At 38.8% G+C, this 18,946-nt stretch overlaps 1 protein-coding gene across 9 annotated transcripts in view; it reads right to left on the reverse strand.

Annotated features, from left to right (window-relative positions):
* The window catches only part of SVIL (supervillin), a 136,069-nt gene that overhangs the window by 57,004 nt on the left and 60,119 nt on the right, over nucleotides 1–18,946 (reverse strand). For 7 of the 9 annotated variants that reach the window (XM_032182243.1, XM_032182242.1, XM_032182240.1 and 4 more), the window contains exons 2-5: nucleotides 11,619–11,685; nucleotides 6,363–6,454; nucleotides 639–696; nucleotides 361–512 (exon numbers count right to left, since the gene is read on the reverse strand). In XM_032182243.1, coding sequence (XP_032038134.1) covers nucleotides 361–512; nucleotides 639–696; nucleotides 6,363–6,454; nucleotides 11,619–11,685 — 369 coding nt within the window. Of the gene's footprint in view, nucleotides 1–360; nucleotides 513–638; nucleotides 697–6,362; nucleotides 6,455–11,618; nucleotides 11,686–14,659; nucleotides 14,881–18,946 lie in introns of those variants that run through there. The other 2 variants (XM_032182241.1, XM_032182246.1) reach the window with 2 other exon arrangements.

Below are 18,946 nucleotides of genomic sequence, written 5' to 3' on the forward strand. Positions count from 1 at the left end.
AAACTCCACCATGTACACCATACCCACCCTTCACATGAAGTGGACTAAGCGCTTTCCATTTTCTTGCGAATCAAAATGTACTAGTGACTGCACATATACTTTTGCACTGTAGTCTCCAAAAACACATAAAAATGATTGTGTATGAGTCACAATCCTCTAAAAGTCTCACAGCAAATTATTCTCGTAAAGCAATGCGTATAATTGACCTTTTTCAAATAAGAAACCCATAGAACTAAAAGACATATTAAAAAAAGTCTGATCACAGCTGTCCTGTAAGACTCTTCTCTGTGTACTGAACATATGATAGGGGTAGAAAACGAGTAATTTAGCAACAGAAGATTGACTTATATATATACGTACCTAAGTGATGACTGTATGGATCAGTTGCACGCATATACCTTGGTGTATCCTCTTCTAGTAAACGGTGTGTGACTGACCCTGGGCAGTTTTGTAGAAGCATAGGTTGCGTATCATTTTCAATTCCTTCTAAGCGTCTAGCTATTCTCTCTTTTCTGAAAAAGATTTGAAAAATGTGAAGTCAAGTATCTTTGAAGATTTGAGGGGAGAGTTTCTAAGAGGAGGAAACAAAACAAACTGTGTGTTTTGTTTTATGGGCCAAAGACTTTTTTCTTTTTTACCTTTTCATTTCCAAAAAATCTTGGTTGTTTGGTTCAAACAGTTTTCTTAATTCTGAAACTGAGACAACAAAAGATTATACAGTTTATAAGCCACTAAGTTTCAGAAACTCAAAGAAACTTGCTAAAATACTTCAGAATAAGAAGGAACAGTCAAAAGGGTTAAGAAGTTTCTCATAGTTTTTGTCTGGTAACAAGCATTTACCTCTGTCTTTGGTAGTTTACTATGCCTGCTGTCACAAGTGCATTAAGCACATGGGCACCGAGGAGTCCTCCAAGTACTTCCAGGCTATGCTAGAATTTCCTATGCCACCTGAACTGTTTTTGAGATCTAGTGTAAAATGGATAAGTTATGTTTTGATTAGGTAACACCAAGCTTACATGCTATAGTAACTGCTTCCAAACCAGGTAGTATGGAGCTATTGCTTAACCTGTCTACACAAAGATTGGTGACCATGTTTAAAGAGAAAAACAGCACCCCTTATTCCTTACTTTCGCCCCCCTCAAGTGGCTCATGGCTGGAGAAAGCCTGTGCAAACTACCATGTCCTCTCATAATATTTCTGCATTCCTACTCTGCTGGTTTTCCCTTTCAGTTTTAGTTGGACATACTTTCCCTCTCTTGCCCTAAATTGTTAGGTGGTGTAATGTGCCAGCAGACAGCTGTCACAGTTCACCAAACAGTAGTGAACCAGCAGGAGGCATGATAGATGAGGTAATCCCTGTGTATATACATATGTTCGTGGTTATCAGTGATGTTCGCAAACCACACTGGAGCAGTGAGTGCTACGTAAACAAGTGTGGTGTGATCTCTTACCACCAGGAAGAGAAACCATCCAAGCTGTCAAGGGATGCAGCAGATTGAAGCGGGGCTGGGAATGCCAAAAGTCCCCTAAATGTCATTGCCTTAGCAAAGACGTGGTGCCAAAAGGTGTGCCTTTTTTTTTTTGCTTGTTTGCTTTTTTTGTTCGTTTGTTTTTTAAGCCAAAAGCTAAAGCTATTTTAATGCAATGCATCTCTAGATTTCTGATCCTGTTTACCCAGGGATCAAAAATGAATGCAAACTCCATAGTCTACAGCCTGATAAATCAGCCCAAGACTGCCATCAGAAACACTTGATGACTCAGGAGAGTCTAGAAGACCACACCAGTGTAGAAGTAATTCTATCAGCTCTGTTCCCTACTGGACTTCATAGCTCTAGATACTTAAGTTAAACATTATTGAAACACCACCCTTTTAAAGGTCAGGTGCAGTTTCTCTCCCTATCCTTCTGAACTGTTAGAGTTTATGGACAAATCTAAGGTTTTCAGTTGAGCTGCCACATACCCAGTTTTCTGTAGTCAATATCAGTGCTTGCACATCATAGTGCTAGATACAGTTAGTGATAGATACAGATAGATGCTGTTAACATTGGCTGTCATATAACCCTTACATGCTGAAAAGCCACTAGGACTCCAGGTAAAATGCCTTTGACCAGCAAGGCTGAATGGATTCTCATCATGACTACTCAGAGAAGCAAATGAGGTATTAATGCAGCACCTGAGGCTACAGATGGATGCCGATAGGGAATACAGGATACACAGGGGAAAAAATCATCTGGGGCACTCTGAAAAAATCCCAGTCTACAGTTTTACAGAATAGACTAAAACTATCCACTTGAAGTTTTCAAGCCAGGTTAGTCAAACTGATTGTTATCATGCAATGAAAAATCTAAGATGTACACATTTGATGTGACTAGCAGCACAGAGTAGCTAGATATTTCGGAGCTAACCCATGGGGTTACCTCTTCCATACCTAGCTTAAGCACCTGCAGCAAAGCAGATTGAAGCCTACACTATTAACCAAGCTGACCTGCAAACTGAAAGCCAGCAAGCTCCACGTAGAGATCGCTGGAGACAGATGGGAACTGGACTTGGCCAATGGAAAATTTGCATCCTGAACCACGATTAAAGCAAAGATGAGCCCTTACACTGCGTTTTCATAGACTTTTCTCTCAATAAATGGTTCGTTACCACTGCTGCCCTGCCTGCTCAGCTGTGCCAGCAGTGGAACCGCATTAAACAAAGACTTTATCCATGTGAAACCATCCATCTCACGTTCACACTGAAGGAAATGATTTCTCAAATACTTTGCTTTCACCTCTGCCAAACCTACTTCTGTTTAAGTTTGTCCTCTGGATATTAGTTTTTTTCTGTTCCATCTGTTGCTTGTACATACGTAAAATGGTTAAAACAAAACCTATAATTGTTCTGCCACTTCAGACAGGTCAAAGACCTCCATAGCTCGCAGTTAATAAAACCACATTCCATCCAAATCCCGATCATTTCTCTTCCGTAGTCACCAATTTATATGGTCCTTAAAACCACCAGAGAACAGGCCTTTTACACAGTTTTAGTCAAGCTCATAAACTGAGCTTCATGTAAATCAATCTTTTTATTTTCCTCAAAAAAAGGAAACTTGCCTATAAGTCATTCTCACACAAGATATTTGGAATTTCTGAAGAGCTCCCAGCAGCATTAGTTCAACACCCTCCCACTACGTGTCAGCTGAAGTTCCAGAGATTCTACTACAGCTCTGCAGTCCTAAAAAGAGCACTGGACTCATGAAGCATCTCTCCAACACCTTCCCAAACAAGATGGGACAAAAATAGCAAGGGACTACTCTAGACTGCCTTACACTTTTTCCACACTTGAGATTCCAGACAGTAATTTCAGCTAGATTGGCCGATATCTGTAGAGCTTTTGTTGTGAAAACAGTTTCAGTAATATTTTTCAACTATACAATGAAAAAACAAACAAACAAACAAACCAAAAAGAAAAAAACTCACAATAAAAAAAAAAAAAAAAAAAAAAAAAAAAGAAAAAAGAAAAATGCAAGAAGTCTACTACTTTAGTGATTTCTTTTTGCTAAAGAAAATGTAGGACTTTAAATCATGAAAGCTGGCTGGAAAAGTTTCTGTCCCAAGGACTTTGGTTGGCCCTTGCATGCTAAGGTGGTCAAGTTTTTCTTTTTTGGTTTGCAGTTTGAATATGCTGGTGCCAGCTTCCAATCTGTTCATGAATGGTTTTCCACATTACCATCAGAAACCCATAGCATCTCGAAGACATCCATGACAACATAAAGAATAATAGCACCTCTACCTAAAAGGTAGCACAAAGATCTGATTCAGCAAACATGATTATGATACAGCACACAAGAAAAGTCTAAAAAGCTTATAATAATTTGTTTCACAGTAAAAGCTCCTTATTGAAGATGCTTCATGCCAACACTTCACAAGAATTGTTTGTCAGTATAGTGAAGGGAAAGAGGAAGAACCACAGCAGTTTAGGAACAGCCCTGGGCTTCAAACTTTATTTCAGAATGCAGAGCAGGTTGCTGTGGTAGGATATCCTCTAATGCAGACTGTCAAGAGGCATGGTAATTGCGGTAACTGTAGATCTTCAGAGGTCTACAGTAACTGAGTAGGCCTACAATTACCTTGTCAGACCAGATATTTAGCAAAATCAGAATTGTTCCATGTCTCATCCCATCATAATAACAAAAAGTACATTTGGAGTGCACCTCATAAGGATTTTTTTTTCATAAAATTCTTAAAGTGATAGATTTCTTACAGAATTCAGAAATCTTGCAGAATATAAATATGTTTTTGCTGGAAGCCCTCTTTGATAATAGCAGAGCAGACACATGTTGATAAAGTTGCAGACATTCCAACACATGCAAATTTTATTTTTAAATACACAAGCTGTAAAAACTGAGTCAAGCTTTCCAAATGTCTCTAGCAGAGGGTGGGGATACACATTTATAAAGCTTGCTCACAGGTATAGGTTTATAAAGTCTGTGTAAAGGTAGATCAAAATGTACCTGCCACAGGCATGCTTCCTCAGAAATCATAAATAACCATTGCAACACAGGTATAAACATTTTAATTTTGAGGAAAATCTAACACACCAATCTTGTTCCTTTCTTTTCCTCTCCCCACCTGAAGAGGTGACAGTTTACAAACTAGCCAGGGGTAGCTTTTACCTTCTGTTTATGCTAGCAGAGGTATGCTAATACACTTAATGCTTAATTGCAGGCAGCGATGTGCTAGACTCTGAACTTTAGTTCAGTCCCTGTCAGCTGAAAATTAAATATACTCCTCTCATTTTCCAACACATGCAAATGTGGACCAAAGTTAACCCCTGGATGGGGCAAATAGCCTCGATTTTCACAAGTGCTTGGACTCAAGTAATGTAACCATCAGCTCCCATTACTAACTTTTGTTGGAGTCTAGCCTGATGCCTTTATTACAAGAATAATTTCTTAGGAAAAGAAGAGACATTCTGGAATAGAAACTAGTTCACTGAGAAGCGACTTACGGAGAAAATTTCTCAAGTGAAGGCTCTCACAATTAACTTACTGCTTGCTCATCTTGGCCAGCATGACTGTGAAGCAAAGCATATGGAGTAACGAGGGGCTGTTTATTCTTACTGGCTGGTGCTCTCATGTAGTCTGTACTGTATAAATGCATATAATTTTATTCTATGCCACTATGCCAATGAAATCTCCTTCTAAACATTTGTAATGATTATACTACAAGAGCAAGCACATTACTTCAATGTTATGTTGGAAGAAGTAAGCTGAAACAAACGACACAAAAGAGAAAGCTAGTTAGTTCTGTTTCACTGGGATTAGTGCATCCAGCCCTGTATTTTGTGTGAAAAGGGTAAATACCATCAGTTTTAAAAGAACACAAACAGAGTTCTAATCAATGTTCCAAGATCTACAATGTGCCTGAGCAAATGGAGTATCTTTACGCTGCTTACATGGAGCTCTTCCTAAAAATGCCATCCTTTATTGGTCAATAACTACTTCCAAACAGATTGTGATTTCCTCTAAATAATTCAAGAGAATTTCAATTCTCTCCTCTCCCTCAACTGCATCAGAAGATAAAGATGGCAGTAATGTTTTCTTCATAAGTTATTCAAGGTAATATTGAAATTTGAAAACTAACAAAATGTACCCCAAAATGCACAAAAACCAACTGCATTATTTCTTTTGTAGTTTAAAGAGAAAAATATCTAATGAGGGACAGGATACTTGAGTTATTTTTCTTGCTTGTAGACAATGTTATGTTAGAGCTTCCAGTTCTAGAATAATTGGGCTATTGTGAAATTTACTACCTACTGTAAACAAAGTTTCTTGGATGGCTCAAGTCACAAAGCTAGCTACAACCCACCTGCTGAATTGTTTAACAGAGTTAGTCATGAGTGTTGGGAATACCGCTGGTCTACGTTTCTCCAAAATGGTCTCATTAACAACAATATGTACCTTATGTAGCACATGCAAGATTAAAATTATGTGTATAGTCAATTACTCATGTAAACAGTGATTTTACCAACCACTGAGGGTGACTGGAAAGAGCTACGACTGCAAGCCAAGTTAATGCCCTTGAATTCAGTACTAATCTACTTAGATCACCTCTCTGAAGTTTTGAATTTCAACCACTTTTTAACCTATTTAAAACTAGCTAAACAAAACTGAGCCTTATGAAGCAGGGACATAACAAAGCCTTGTAAAAGAGCATTGTGATCCATCCCATTTCATCCCCTATCATACTTCACAAGGAAAACCCATTGACAAAACAGCTGTGCTCAAGTGATTTTAACTGTGCTGTGCACTTGAATAGACTAAATTTCTTATGCTGTTAAATTACCACTTGTGTTCATAACATGTCTCCCTTACCTACCTTTTGGAAGTACTGCTAAGAGATTAGCATCAATATCCTTTGTGCTGTTTGCAAGTTCTTCTTTATCTTCAAATGAGAACTCCTTCTGAAAACTGAAAGCAACATCTGGTTTACAGAACTGTGGCTGTTTCTGCTACAAATCAAATAAAGCCAAGATGTAACCAATTTACTGCAAGATATTTTAGCAGAGATACTGAAGAAAATACTTTCCATAAGAACGAAATAAGAAACAACCCCAAGAAACTCACGAAGCCAAACCTAACATAATTTGAAACTTATTTGGAACTGACTATGACACATTTTTGCATTAAATTACTGACCAGAGACTGCTTTCAAAATGCTCTACTAGTAATTACATTTGAAATAATCTACGTAGAATGATTCTCCATAAATACTAAAACATATGTCATCAGATCTAGTACTGTATGTACACTACACCTAGAAGCCTTCTGCATGACTGCCCTGTTGTTGTTACTGCTCTGATCTCTGGATATTATTTGGCTCATAATACACTGATACATGCAGGTCATTCAGTTTTATACTTTATCACTTCAGAACAGAAAAAATGCCTATTTAGATAAGATAAAAATCTCTTTAAATATGTTCATTAAACATACAAATTCCAACTCTCAAATGGAAGTGTTGTGATGGTCTACAGCAGATGCTAACCATCTACAATGACTTTTTTTTTTTGGAAAGAGTGTTTCTCCTCATGGGTAAATAAAATTAAATCTATTCTCCATTTATTAAAAATGGATGAAGACCTGCTGTATTCTGCCATTATGACTTCTAATCTATCCCGATCAGGCATAGAAAAAAAATGTACTAGTCTTAAGATCTTCAGTAAATTATGTAGACAGGTTTAACATATAAATCCCCATAGTGATTCTAGGCTCTTCATTTTACCATGGAAGTGATGCACTGTACAAGTTGCTGTCATTCTGATAAGATAAATTACACAGCCTTACTACTGGAAAATCCTTTCTTAGGACAATTTTTATTTATTTATTTATTTTTAAGCAGCTGAATACCCTTTCATCAAGGATATTTGTTAGAAAAGAAGAAATTGCCTTTTTTTTTCTTTTACTCATTCCAGACGAACATTTCTAATTGAAAACAGTTTTAAATACAACGACCGATAATATTTTACATTAACTCCAAGAAGTATTTGCTTCTTAATCATTTACAAATAATCTTCCCTTGTAAGAAGACATTGTGGTGAGAATTAAACTCTTGAAATGTCTATAAGGAAACCGGGCTGTGTCACATCCAGGCACCATGCCACCTGCTGCAAATTGTCTCCAAGAACTGCACTTAAAGAAATTATTCCAGGTGCTGCCAAGAGAAGCAATGCTAGCCCCCACAGAACAGCAACAGCAAATAGAAGATTAATAGTGGCAATAAGCTGTCCATTACAGAAGACTGTGGATGGATGCATCCAGGGTGAAAACACTTTAATGGAACTTAAAAAATATGCATCATGTAGTGGCCACAAGCAAATGGGTGCATGTGTCATCTGAGACTGGGCAGAGACTGAGACAATTAACTGCAAGTTTTCATGTGCCTAACCCCACATTGCAAGCACTCATGGCTTTTATCAGCCTCACAGTATGTTATTTTCTTACTGAGAACCCCGAGGTTGAGGGACTAGCAGTTTCCATCTGAAACCAGTTTCTACTCCTTTTGGCTGAGGATGACTTTGAAAAATGTGAATAAGACTGCACTACGGCCATAAATCAAAATCTATTTTGTCAAAACATTTGTATTACTTAAGACTTGTCTCAAAGTGTTGAGGGACCCAACTTACGACTTTTGAATACCTGGGGTTTATTTGGCAGCCTCTCTGATTGCTTCTGTAATGCTTGTGACAACAGTGCAATACCTCAAGTTTCCATTAACACAGCACTCCCAACATTCACTCATAAAGCAAAATCCCAATTTAAATTAACTGTGCACTAATATCCACCGCTGTGCCTGCGTCACATGAATTTCCAAGGATAAAACCATACAGAATCAGGACTGTTACTAGTCCATTGGTTGTATAAAAGACTGACATTATTGGATTGCTTGTGGATCTTCAACAAACTTTCAGAAATTATAAACTAATTAGGTTTCCCCTCGCCCTTCATTCAAATTGTTCCAGGGACTCTGAAGCTAGAGAGCCTTTAATCATAGCCTAAATGTCTTTCACTGGGTTTACATGCATTTGTTCTCTTGCCAGTGTACTTGGTTACCTTACTTCTTTTTAACAGAAGCTTTTCACATCTACAGAGTTTCCTCAAGGCAGGCTCTCCATTTCATTGATCATCTTTAAAAATATTCTCTACTTATTCTCAACTTTAACTAATCTTTTTTTCTGTATATGGTGACAAGAATTGGAAAGTCTTGATTCCAGAGCTGGGTCTTACTAGTGTCTTGCAAAACCAGGAATTCTAATGGAGAAAGCATTATTGTATTTTTTATCTATATCTAGATATATACATCTAATGGAGAAAACCAGATGAGTGCTGGGGTCTACAACATGCTAGCCTTTTTATAACTACACTGTATGGGTTGCTCAATCCTGCATGAGAAACTAATATGCCAAGGCTTTGCTTTCATCAGTTGCAAGTGACAGAAAAATTTATCAGCCCCCAATGTACAACTGTGCACTTAGTATTATTACATTACATCCCTTTTCTATTACTCAAGGTCATCCAGTTCTTCCTGCATGTGAGCTCCCTCCTCCTTTGTACTGAGGGTGGCTTCCAGCCTCTGCTCACTGGCAGATTTCATTCAAGTTCTTGTAATAATTACAAACTTCTTACATTTAACCCTTGCTGGGCTACATGACATCACAGGTTACTTACTTTTTGAAAGTCCCTTCACAGTTTCCCTTATGCCCTTGTTTCTCCTTCCCCTCAGGACAGACTTTCAACAGTTATTCACTTATTTTAATCAATAGCTGTTTTTATATAGTGACCATTTTATCCACGGATTTTTTGCTTTTCCTCTTCAGAGGCATTTTTGCATGCCCACTTGTTCACACTGGCACAAGTGACATTGCTTGTTTTAAAAATTTACACAACAGAAAAAAATGTCTTCATGCATCTGATGCATCAGTTACATTGCTTTCACTTGCACAGAGAATTCAGGGACAGAGCACTGTTCTGAAGATGATACAGTCAATCCAAGCAATTGCCTATTTATAGATACATATATAAAGTTAGTTCTAAAAATGAAAGTAGGTGTATTTAGGACATGTCACATATTCAAAAAGAACATTCATTAGGAATCTAAATTGAGTCAAAATGATGTTGGAGTAATTCCAAGTAGTTTTAAAAAAAATAATTTCAGGAAATTATTCAAAAGGGTTTTTTAAAAGTATCTGCTCATAAGTAATTCCTCAGCAAGACTTCCCTTCTTCCCTCAAAGAGAGCTAGCTAGAGATTTCATTGTTTTATTAGTTTATCTGATAATGGAACATTTGGATCATCAATTTTGTTGCTTGTACAAAGTCAGTCAGACTTAGATTGCCAGGTATACTGTACCTTCAAACTCATCAACAGCTCTATTTTACAAGTATCTCAACTGTATCTACTCAACTTCATTTTCCTTAATTTCTTGTGTCATGTTACAAATGTAGGTGCAGATTCTGACCAGCAACATCAGGAGCTTCTGCACTCCACAGCTAGGCTATGAGCATTCATTACAAAAATAACTTAAGGCATACTTGGGTTTCTCTAAATCATAAATAAATAAATAAATAAAAACAGGTTTTAGAAGCATGAAAGACTGTCCTCTTCTTAAAGTCCCTGATAAAACTGGTTACTAAAAGGGCTACTCCTCCTTGCCTGGACTATAGCCCATGAGTATGGTTCATGAAATACAAATCAACAAGCTTGTTTCACATGGCATTTGCATGTGGTTCGGCCTCAGGTTGCCAAGGAACTCATACTCCTCAATTTTCAAGAATTCATATGATTTCCATTAAAACACAACAACATTTTTCAAACCTCAATAGTTTTTCTTTAAAAACAAAGTATAATATGGCAGCAGTAGAGTATCTGACAGTCTCAGGTTCCCAAGTGCAAGCTCTTTCTATACATCAGGGATTCCAATCTGAAAACTCCATCTGCTGCAGTAGCAGCATCCAGTTTCCAAATAGCTGTCCCACTAACCTAGTTACATGCCCAGAAGCAAGCAGAAGTTTGATCCAAATGCCACCAGTAACACGGCTCTGCCATCTGGGTTAAAGCTATGGGATATACTGAGATTTTGTGATTGAAAGACATACATGACAATCCACTTGTGCGCCTGCCAGGTAGGTGCTTGGCATGCATTATTCTTCTCTTGCTCTACCTCCAGGAGAACTTCCTTCTCTAGATTCTTAAATAAATAACAGATCTGCTCCACAGTTGCATCCTTCTCCCCTGGTCTTATTTTAATTTTCCCCTACCTGCCTTTTGTAAGACGATGCATCTCCTACACCTATTCCCTCTCTTTCTCTCCAGTGGCTAAGAGACACAGCATGGCAGGGAATCAGAAACTCTGAGGAAGAAAAGTGTGTGCTGATGGGGAGTCCCACCGAGAGGATGCTTGCAAATGTGAGTCTGGGTGAGCCAGCAAACAGCTGGTTTCTAGGGCAAGAGACAGCTCCCAGCTCCCTGACCTCCCCTGTACTCTGCAATTTGTGAGTCCAGCAAGCATGAAGGTGGAAACCAGAGAACAGCTGGAGTAAGGATGGGAAAAGAGAGGGAACATGACCTGCCACCTTGCTTAACTGTGAACTACGTCACCTTACCCAGCCTCGTGGAACCGTGTCCTGAGACTGCAGGCATGAGGCAGCAGTGCCCTGCATGGAAGCAGACCCATCACCCCCCAATCATCCCTGTGAGGTCCCCTCCCATGGTCTGAAAAAGCTGTCTGCACAGCTGGAGAAGTAATTTTGACCACCTTAGTTGTCAGACAGATCAGTTTTCCAAGCTGGTTCACTAAATGTCTGTACTGTGTCCGTGCCTTTTAAGAAGAGAGGGGCAGTGCAGTGGCTGGAGGCTGAGTGCAGAGCAGGACTCTTCCCTTGGCAGTACCTGTTGTAAATTTTCACACGATTATTTAGGAGGCAGCTGGTGTTTTCAATAACTGTTGAGAGCATCCACCAAAGCTTGGTCTTATGAGAGGACCAAGAATCATCAAGTAAGTGTAGATTCAAGCAATGACTGCAAGTTACAGTTATGCAACTGCTCATCTTCACTAGGAAGACAAACGTGACCTTACCTTAACGCTCTCTTCCTTTGGAGCAGTCGTGAAGGTTTAAATCTAACTGTGTTTCCTTTGCCAAAATCTGTGAAAGAAAAAAAAAATAACATAGTGAAGATGCTTTAATAAATGGGGAACTTTTAGGAAACTAGCCTATATAGTTTCCAGTAATAGTCCTTTTCCCCTGGCAAAGGCTGTACAAAGGCCTTGCCTCTAGTCAAAGGAGCATAGGCTGGTACGTCCAAGGTGGGGGTAAACCAAACCTTTGCAAAAATAAGTACAGGCAGTAAAACATATGGGCAGTTCCATAAAGTGGTGAAGCTTCTACTGTTCTAATCCTAGTATTCAGTGTAGCACTGCAGCCTGAGGCTACCATTTAAACTGCTTGACTCAGTTTCCCTGCTTATAAAATGGCCAGTAGATACATTTATAAAGCACTCTGATAATGAAAAATGCAGCAAGCAGCAAGAGCCTTTTTGGCTGCAGCCTAGCAATGCTATAAAAACTGCATATTCACTGCAGAAATCAGAGATGCCCAACTGAAGGTTTGTTTCAACATTATCAGACCATCCACGACAAAAATATTTCGGAAGGTTGTCCACTGTTTGGAAACTCCCTTTTTTTTTTTTCTGAATAGCCTTAGGACTTGTTTGTTATCAGAGTGGAACACGTTACATATTTTGCTGAGAGCAAAATCACAGGAGATACAACCTTAAACTCAAGAAGGATGTAGTGGATTACAAAACCACCAGTTTCCAAACCTCTCTGCATCAAAGCAAGCAACAGGCAATCTCCCATCTCTCCCCCCAGGTTTGACTTCTTGAATTTTTCAGTCAAGAGCATCATCCTTGGGTCTGTGAATGACCAGCAGCAAGCGGGACCACTGCTCCCAGTACCAGGTGCCTCCATTCAGCAATGCTGATGCTATTAAGAGACCTTACACAACTGCTAGCCAGGAAGCAGGGCAGCCTGGTCTGTAACTGCTGTTAAAAAACACATGAAGCTACTAAAAATGTACTCCCAATGGGAAAATGGCTTCGGGTCTCCATCTGCATTAAGTCAGCTATCCCAAGACCCAAAATTAATAAACAACTGTTCACTGACATAGTGATCACCTTATTTTTCAGTCAAAAGCTTCAAAACAATTCAAAAGCAGTGGCATTCCTTTTACTGTAATGCAGAACTCAGATTTAACTATTTCAAGAGTTAACAGGCCAAAACATTTTGTAATGCAGAGTTGTTATTTAAAAAAAATAATTTACTTTGCAAGCAAAAAACATCCTAAAATCTAGGTAGGATGTTTATTATTTTTGCAAAAAAGGGTTTAATGAAACTTATTATAGCTAACAACATGAGTCTTAATTTAGAAAATGTATCTTTTCTCTATGCCTTTCAAAACTTTACTCTCTCCTTTGCTCTTCCACTTCTTTCCCCCTGCCACCTCACCAGGTACACAGATTTAAAAATAAATAAATAAAAAGATAATTTTAACAGCTTTATAAAGAGACTAAACTATGCAAAAGGACATTTTTTAGGCATTTGCTACAAGTCACTTAAAAATTTCAAGCACTTTTGCTAATAGCTTTCTTCAGCTTTAATAAGCAACTTTTTCCTGTTTTTGTTAACATTCAGTTTCTCTTTCCAAGTAAATGGAGAATAAAGCTCGCAGATTACACAGAAACATCTTGTCAGGCTAAAACAGAGTATTTTAAGAAAAACAGTACGAATGGTATATAAATCACTGTATTTTACATTAGAACATTAAAAAGCAAAGACTACTCCATAATGTAAGTATCTCTAAAAAGGCCAGCTTTGCATTACTGTAAGACCAGTATGCAATAATTTAAAAAGCCCAGCTCAATATCAGTTTAGCTAATCAGAACCAGGCATACCTTGAATTTATAGCCATTCTAACGGGATAACCACCCATCGTATAGTTTTTGGCACTGAAACAGCTGTCCACCATGAAAACCACAAGTAGACCACAGAGAAATTCTCCCTACCCTGGCCAAAAATAAAGAGGGGATGTGAGAGGGGAAGAAAGTAGCTTTCATTGCTTCAGTGGGAGAAGGGAGGGAGAAGGGCTGCGAAGACGGGGCAGACGAGCTGTTCTGACTTTTGCTACCCATTAAGCACATTTTGCAATATTCATACACACCACATTCATAATGCCTCCAAAACCTATTAAAACTCTGTCGTGTTTCACAGCGCAAGCTGCTCCCTTCCGACACACAAATAAACAGAAAACCCAACCAGAGAACTATGTTCTGCTACACAGTTTTGATATTTTATGCATTTCCTCCTGTTCTAATTAAACCCCATGTGGGAGGATTAAAGCCCAATAAAATTTACTCACTATAACATGGAAGCGTTAAAATCAAATACAAACACAGGAGAAAAAGTAAAACAATTCTACTTCAAAAGAAAATAAATAAGCCCACAAAAGAAGCATCAGTTTAACAGTCTGATTTCAACGGTTAATTTAAAAAACCCTCACAGTACCTCAGACACAGAATGAAAATGATTGCAACAGCATTTTCTCCTTCCTTTCACTGAAGAATTATAAACATACAAGTAACCCCACTAAAATCATTTTAAATACTTGTATTTAGGAGTATATTTACTAAATCAAACTTGCTCATAAGTTTAACCATTTGGTTGGTCTAACTCTCCCCCCCCCCTTAGGTACAAAATACCAGATAAAACCACTGTCCATATCCAGATTAATACGTAGGAAATTAAAAATGCTGAATCTAAATATATATATATAATATATATATATATATCAGATACAACCTTCCACTGTTATCTAGTATATTTAAAGGCCCTAAATCGGTAGCAAGCTAAGCTAATTAGAAGATCCATCTAATCGGATCTTTCAAAAGTGTCCTTTAGGAAATAATGAAATAGCCTAGGTGACTAACTGAATACTGATCAGTAAAGTAGCTAATGTAGCTGTAGGAGAGCCAGTCAAACAATATTTACACATATAAACACACGAGAGAGATTAAAAGCACGCAAATGAACTACATTTTCTCCTATCTACTTTGAACTCTTACCTTGCTCTTCAGAGTATTTAACATTTCCCAAATAGCTGGAGATCCAAGGATTTCTGAACATGGTTGCACAAACAAAGGATTCAGCAAAGAGAAACTACAATAGCAGCTAATTCTCCACCAGCCACAGCCCTTAGGCCTGTCTTAGCAATATCATGTAGAGATTTTTCATAGCACAGGACTGGAGCTGTCAGGCTATCGCGTCCCGGGGAGTACAGTAAATGCATAGCAATAGGCTGCAAGCTGGAGCAGCTCAAGCCAGTAATCAGATTACAAACAGAAATTAGGCACATGAATGCTAAAACAGATTGGGCAACGGTGATTGGAAGATTTATAATATTACCACTTCAAAGATCCAGCCAAATCACACATTATATTCCTGCAAAATGAATGCAGAACCCCTAAATCTTCATATTTAAAAGAAAAAAAAAATCCTCCAAAAAGAGGAATAATTTCTTCCTATCTCTGACCAGGATAAACTACAATGCTTGCTGAAGAAAAACAGTATCCAGGCTGCCAAAAAATGGACTCTGTTAATCATATCATTATGCTAAACGTTTGCCCAACTATTAGTTGGAACGTTTAAAATAGACAAGATTTATGGATAACATATGAGCAAAATTACTGGTGGGGGTGGGAACTTAAGAACAGACACCGCAACTCAAAATATTTTAATTTGAGACAGAAGGTGTAAAATTGCACAAATACTGTCTGTCTAGCTACCATTTTTTTATTTTTTTTTTATTAAATGGAGTCTATGGATTTTGGATCCAAGCGAGGAGTCAGATTCCTTTTGGAAAGTCTGGAAGTGTTTGCTCAAAATGGTGCAATAACCCTGGCTCCATCTTCCCCACCAAACTACCTGGTCGCCCACAAAGCACGTTAAATACCTGACTGGAATAGATCCACATGCCTAACCCCATCCAGCCAACTAAAGGCAGTGACTGCCTGCTAGCTTCCCTGCCCCAAACACACTTCTTCCCTTCAGAAGGATTTCAGCCAGCTTTGGTGGAAAACTCGATGCAAAGCTGGGGTTGTTGGGACAGGGAAGAGATGGCCTAGAAACACAGGACTGAAGTTCTTGACTTTGCTTACCCGTTTGTATGATATCTGGTATAACAGGACCCCGATCCATGCTTGGAACAGACAAAATATAAGCAATAATGCTGTTAAAGAGACTGGTGAACCACAAGTGAAAACCATACTCTCTCAAAAAACTACTGATTTTTTGTTGGCTCACCATGAAGTTGTGTTTAGTCTGTCTAGGTCATCATAACTACAGCTTTTTGCGCAAAGACAAGTTTTTGCAATGGATATAAGAATATGCACTCCATATTGTCTAATGCCACTGCTATTTTTATTTATTTTAAAATGTGAATAATCTTAGAGTGGCCTTAACAGAAGCACAAATATTGGCTGTGAGCCTTTCAACCATACAGAACTCCTTAAAGCAAGAGTAGCCCAAGACTTGGGGCCTGTCAGTGAAGCCCCTGATTTCCCAAGGAGTAATTCTGATCAAAAGTATCTGAAGTTATGCACTGTATTTTTTTCCCTTTGCCTGTAACCTTACTGGCTCTGGCATTTAATTCTAACCACTTCACCACATTAACACAGGACAGGGGCCCAAACACTTACTCCCTCTGGACCAGCTGTACTCAGGCCTAGAAAATATAAAAGCGGTAACAAAACATGTCATCTGTCGACATTTAAATTTGCCATTAACCTGAAAATCCACTTTATGGTCTAGACATTAAGTGCTGACATGCTTAAAACACACAAACGAGACAGTGAGTGCAGAGATAACAAAGAAACTGCTGGTAACACCCACTTTGGACACTGTGGACCAGTATCTGTGCAGGTGAACCAATAAAAGATAGGCCCAGGTCCAAAAAGGTCCCTTCTTTCTGAACCCACCCTGCTTATGTGAATACTTCTTGATCTGCTGAGTGGATGCGTTACTACCTGTAGCGTTTTTAAGCACCTGTAACTCATTCAGTAAACAGTAAGGGAACTGTTTTTCCATGAAGTACAGATAAATAACACTCATTTGATAGATCTCATGGCTGCGATCTTTAGAAGGGTTGGAGAAGAAGTTAGATCTGATAGCTGAGCTGATGAAACAGCTCATGGCTGCCCAGAAAGCAAGCCCTACCTGCAGGACCTCTGCTAGGCCTTCACCTGTCTGGTGAATGAGGTGCAGAAGGTAAATCACACAGAGCTGTGGAAAGACATAAAAACTCCTGATACTGTGCAATATCTGTGACCCCAGAGTTACTTCTGCTCCACCAGAGTTACTTCTGCTCCACCTCAAGACAAGGTGTATGTGCCAACGCTGCTTCCAATATTAAGTCTTAAAGTCACGAGGGTCAAAGGGGTCTGCTGTTGCAGGAGAGGTCTCAGTACTGAGCCTTAACCAGGTTTGGGAGTGGAGAAGATACCTTGGTAAGAACAGTAAGTCAGCAGCATCAAAGAATGGTATAAAGAAACAAAGTCTAGGATTCATTTTTTTGCTGCTTGTTTGGAAACAGAAGGTTTGAGAAAAAGTCTTTTCCAGAAGAGAAGAAATCCATCTCCAAGCACTTGATGGAGGAAGGAGGAAGAGTATTTTCTCCTTTAAAGCGATCCAGCCTGCAGGACCCAGAAGTATGCTGAGCCAAACAACGTTATCAAGGCTGAGTTACAAATCAGTAGTAATGTTCTTGTCCTCCCTGCCATCATTAATTCTTGAGCATTTGTGGCCTCCAACATAAGCAAACAAAAAAAGAGAACAACAGTTCAGCTGTTGGAAAGGGGGGCAAACCCAGCTGGAAGCTAAGTTTGCAGTCATCTGGGCAAAGAGCTAGAGGTTAAGCATGCATACATTTCCAATCTGAGACTGCTCATGAAAGACCAGCTGGCAGCTAAATGTTGTTCTGAAGCTTCCCACAGGAAGAGAAGGAAAATATCTTCCTTTTGTCTGGCAAAACTAATCATTGTAATCAAAGCTGGAGTTTAAACGGCTTGCAAAGCTGTTCCCAACTAACAGGGCTGCCAACCCCAAAGCATTGAAGAGTTATGAATCAGGTCTCACTAAGATCACGTCCTTTTTCTTTCTAAATTTTGATCGCTTAGGAATTTATATTTAGATATGTTCCTGTGTGATAAGGAGAACCAGATACTTTGTTGTGACTCTTAGTTATCATAAAAACAAAAATCAAAGAAGTCCATGACAGCTGTTTGAAGGAAGTCTAAAAATAAAAAAGTAAAAAAAAAAAAAAAAAATCAAGAACACTGAGGGGGAAAAAATGCTACAGTGATTGCAAAGAAACTTTACCTAAATAGCACATTTACTGAAACAGGATTCTGAGCAGCATGGAAAACTGAGATGATCTATATAAACAAGATGGTGAAATAATATTTGCATCCACACTTCATGCATAGAGGTCTAAAGGAGCTCATGAATTTTATTCCACTGCTCTGCTCCTGGACAAGGAGAGAGTGCATTTGGAATAGCAATACCCTGCGAGCTGTGTTGAGATCTGAGATGCTGTGGATGATCTCAGGAGGGTTAAAAAAGAGGGCTAGACCAGCCCACTCTTTTCCATCGCTCCACCTGACCCTTCCCAAACTCCAGGCCACACACCCACCCCAAGCACACCCTGCCACTTTTTAGCATGCAGACTTGTGCTTCCAAAGGTAAGTGAGAAGGTACTGAAAGAGCCTCTCCTATTTCCCCTTTCCCCCACCTTTCAGCAACTTTTGCCAAGGCAGAAGTGATTACAAGAAGTAATTTAGCCCCAAATTAAAATATATGTCAAAAGTCTAACAGAAGATTTCTTAAGTAGCATAATCACTTAACAGCAAGTTATTGTCTCAAAACATGTGCAAGTATCCTTGCTTACAAATACAGGATGCATCTGGGATTGGCAATGCCAGTCAATTTTTTCCTCTCTTCCCAAATCCCATGTACATGGGCAAGCAATATTCTCATTTCCTAAAGGGAGGCCATTTGTACAGATTTTTAAACCAAGATTCCTGACATGTTACCATCCCTCCAACAGGAATCAAGTTTAATCCTTTTCACTTTGCTTTTTCTCATTTCCACTCTGCAACAGGTTTCGAAAAATGATTCTGTCAAGATGATGCCTGCTGCTTGACTACTGATCATGTTTTGGACAAGTCTTCAGGTAAACTTCAGCACTGTAGCACCTGTATGACAGTTCAAAAATGGGTCACATGCACAGAGAAAAAAAGCTGATTAGAGTCATAAAGAAGACTAAAATTTTTGAGTATAAGGTGACAGATTTGTTA

Source organism: Aythya fuligula, chromosome 2 (assembly GCF_009819795.1).
Source record: "Aythya fuligula isolate bAytFul2 chromosome 2, bAytFul2.pri, whole genome shotgun sequence".
In the NCBI taxonomy this organism is placed as follows: Eukaryota; Metazoa; Chordata; class Aves; order Anseriformes; family Anatidae; genus Aythya; species Aythya fuligula.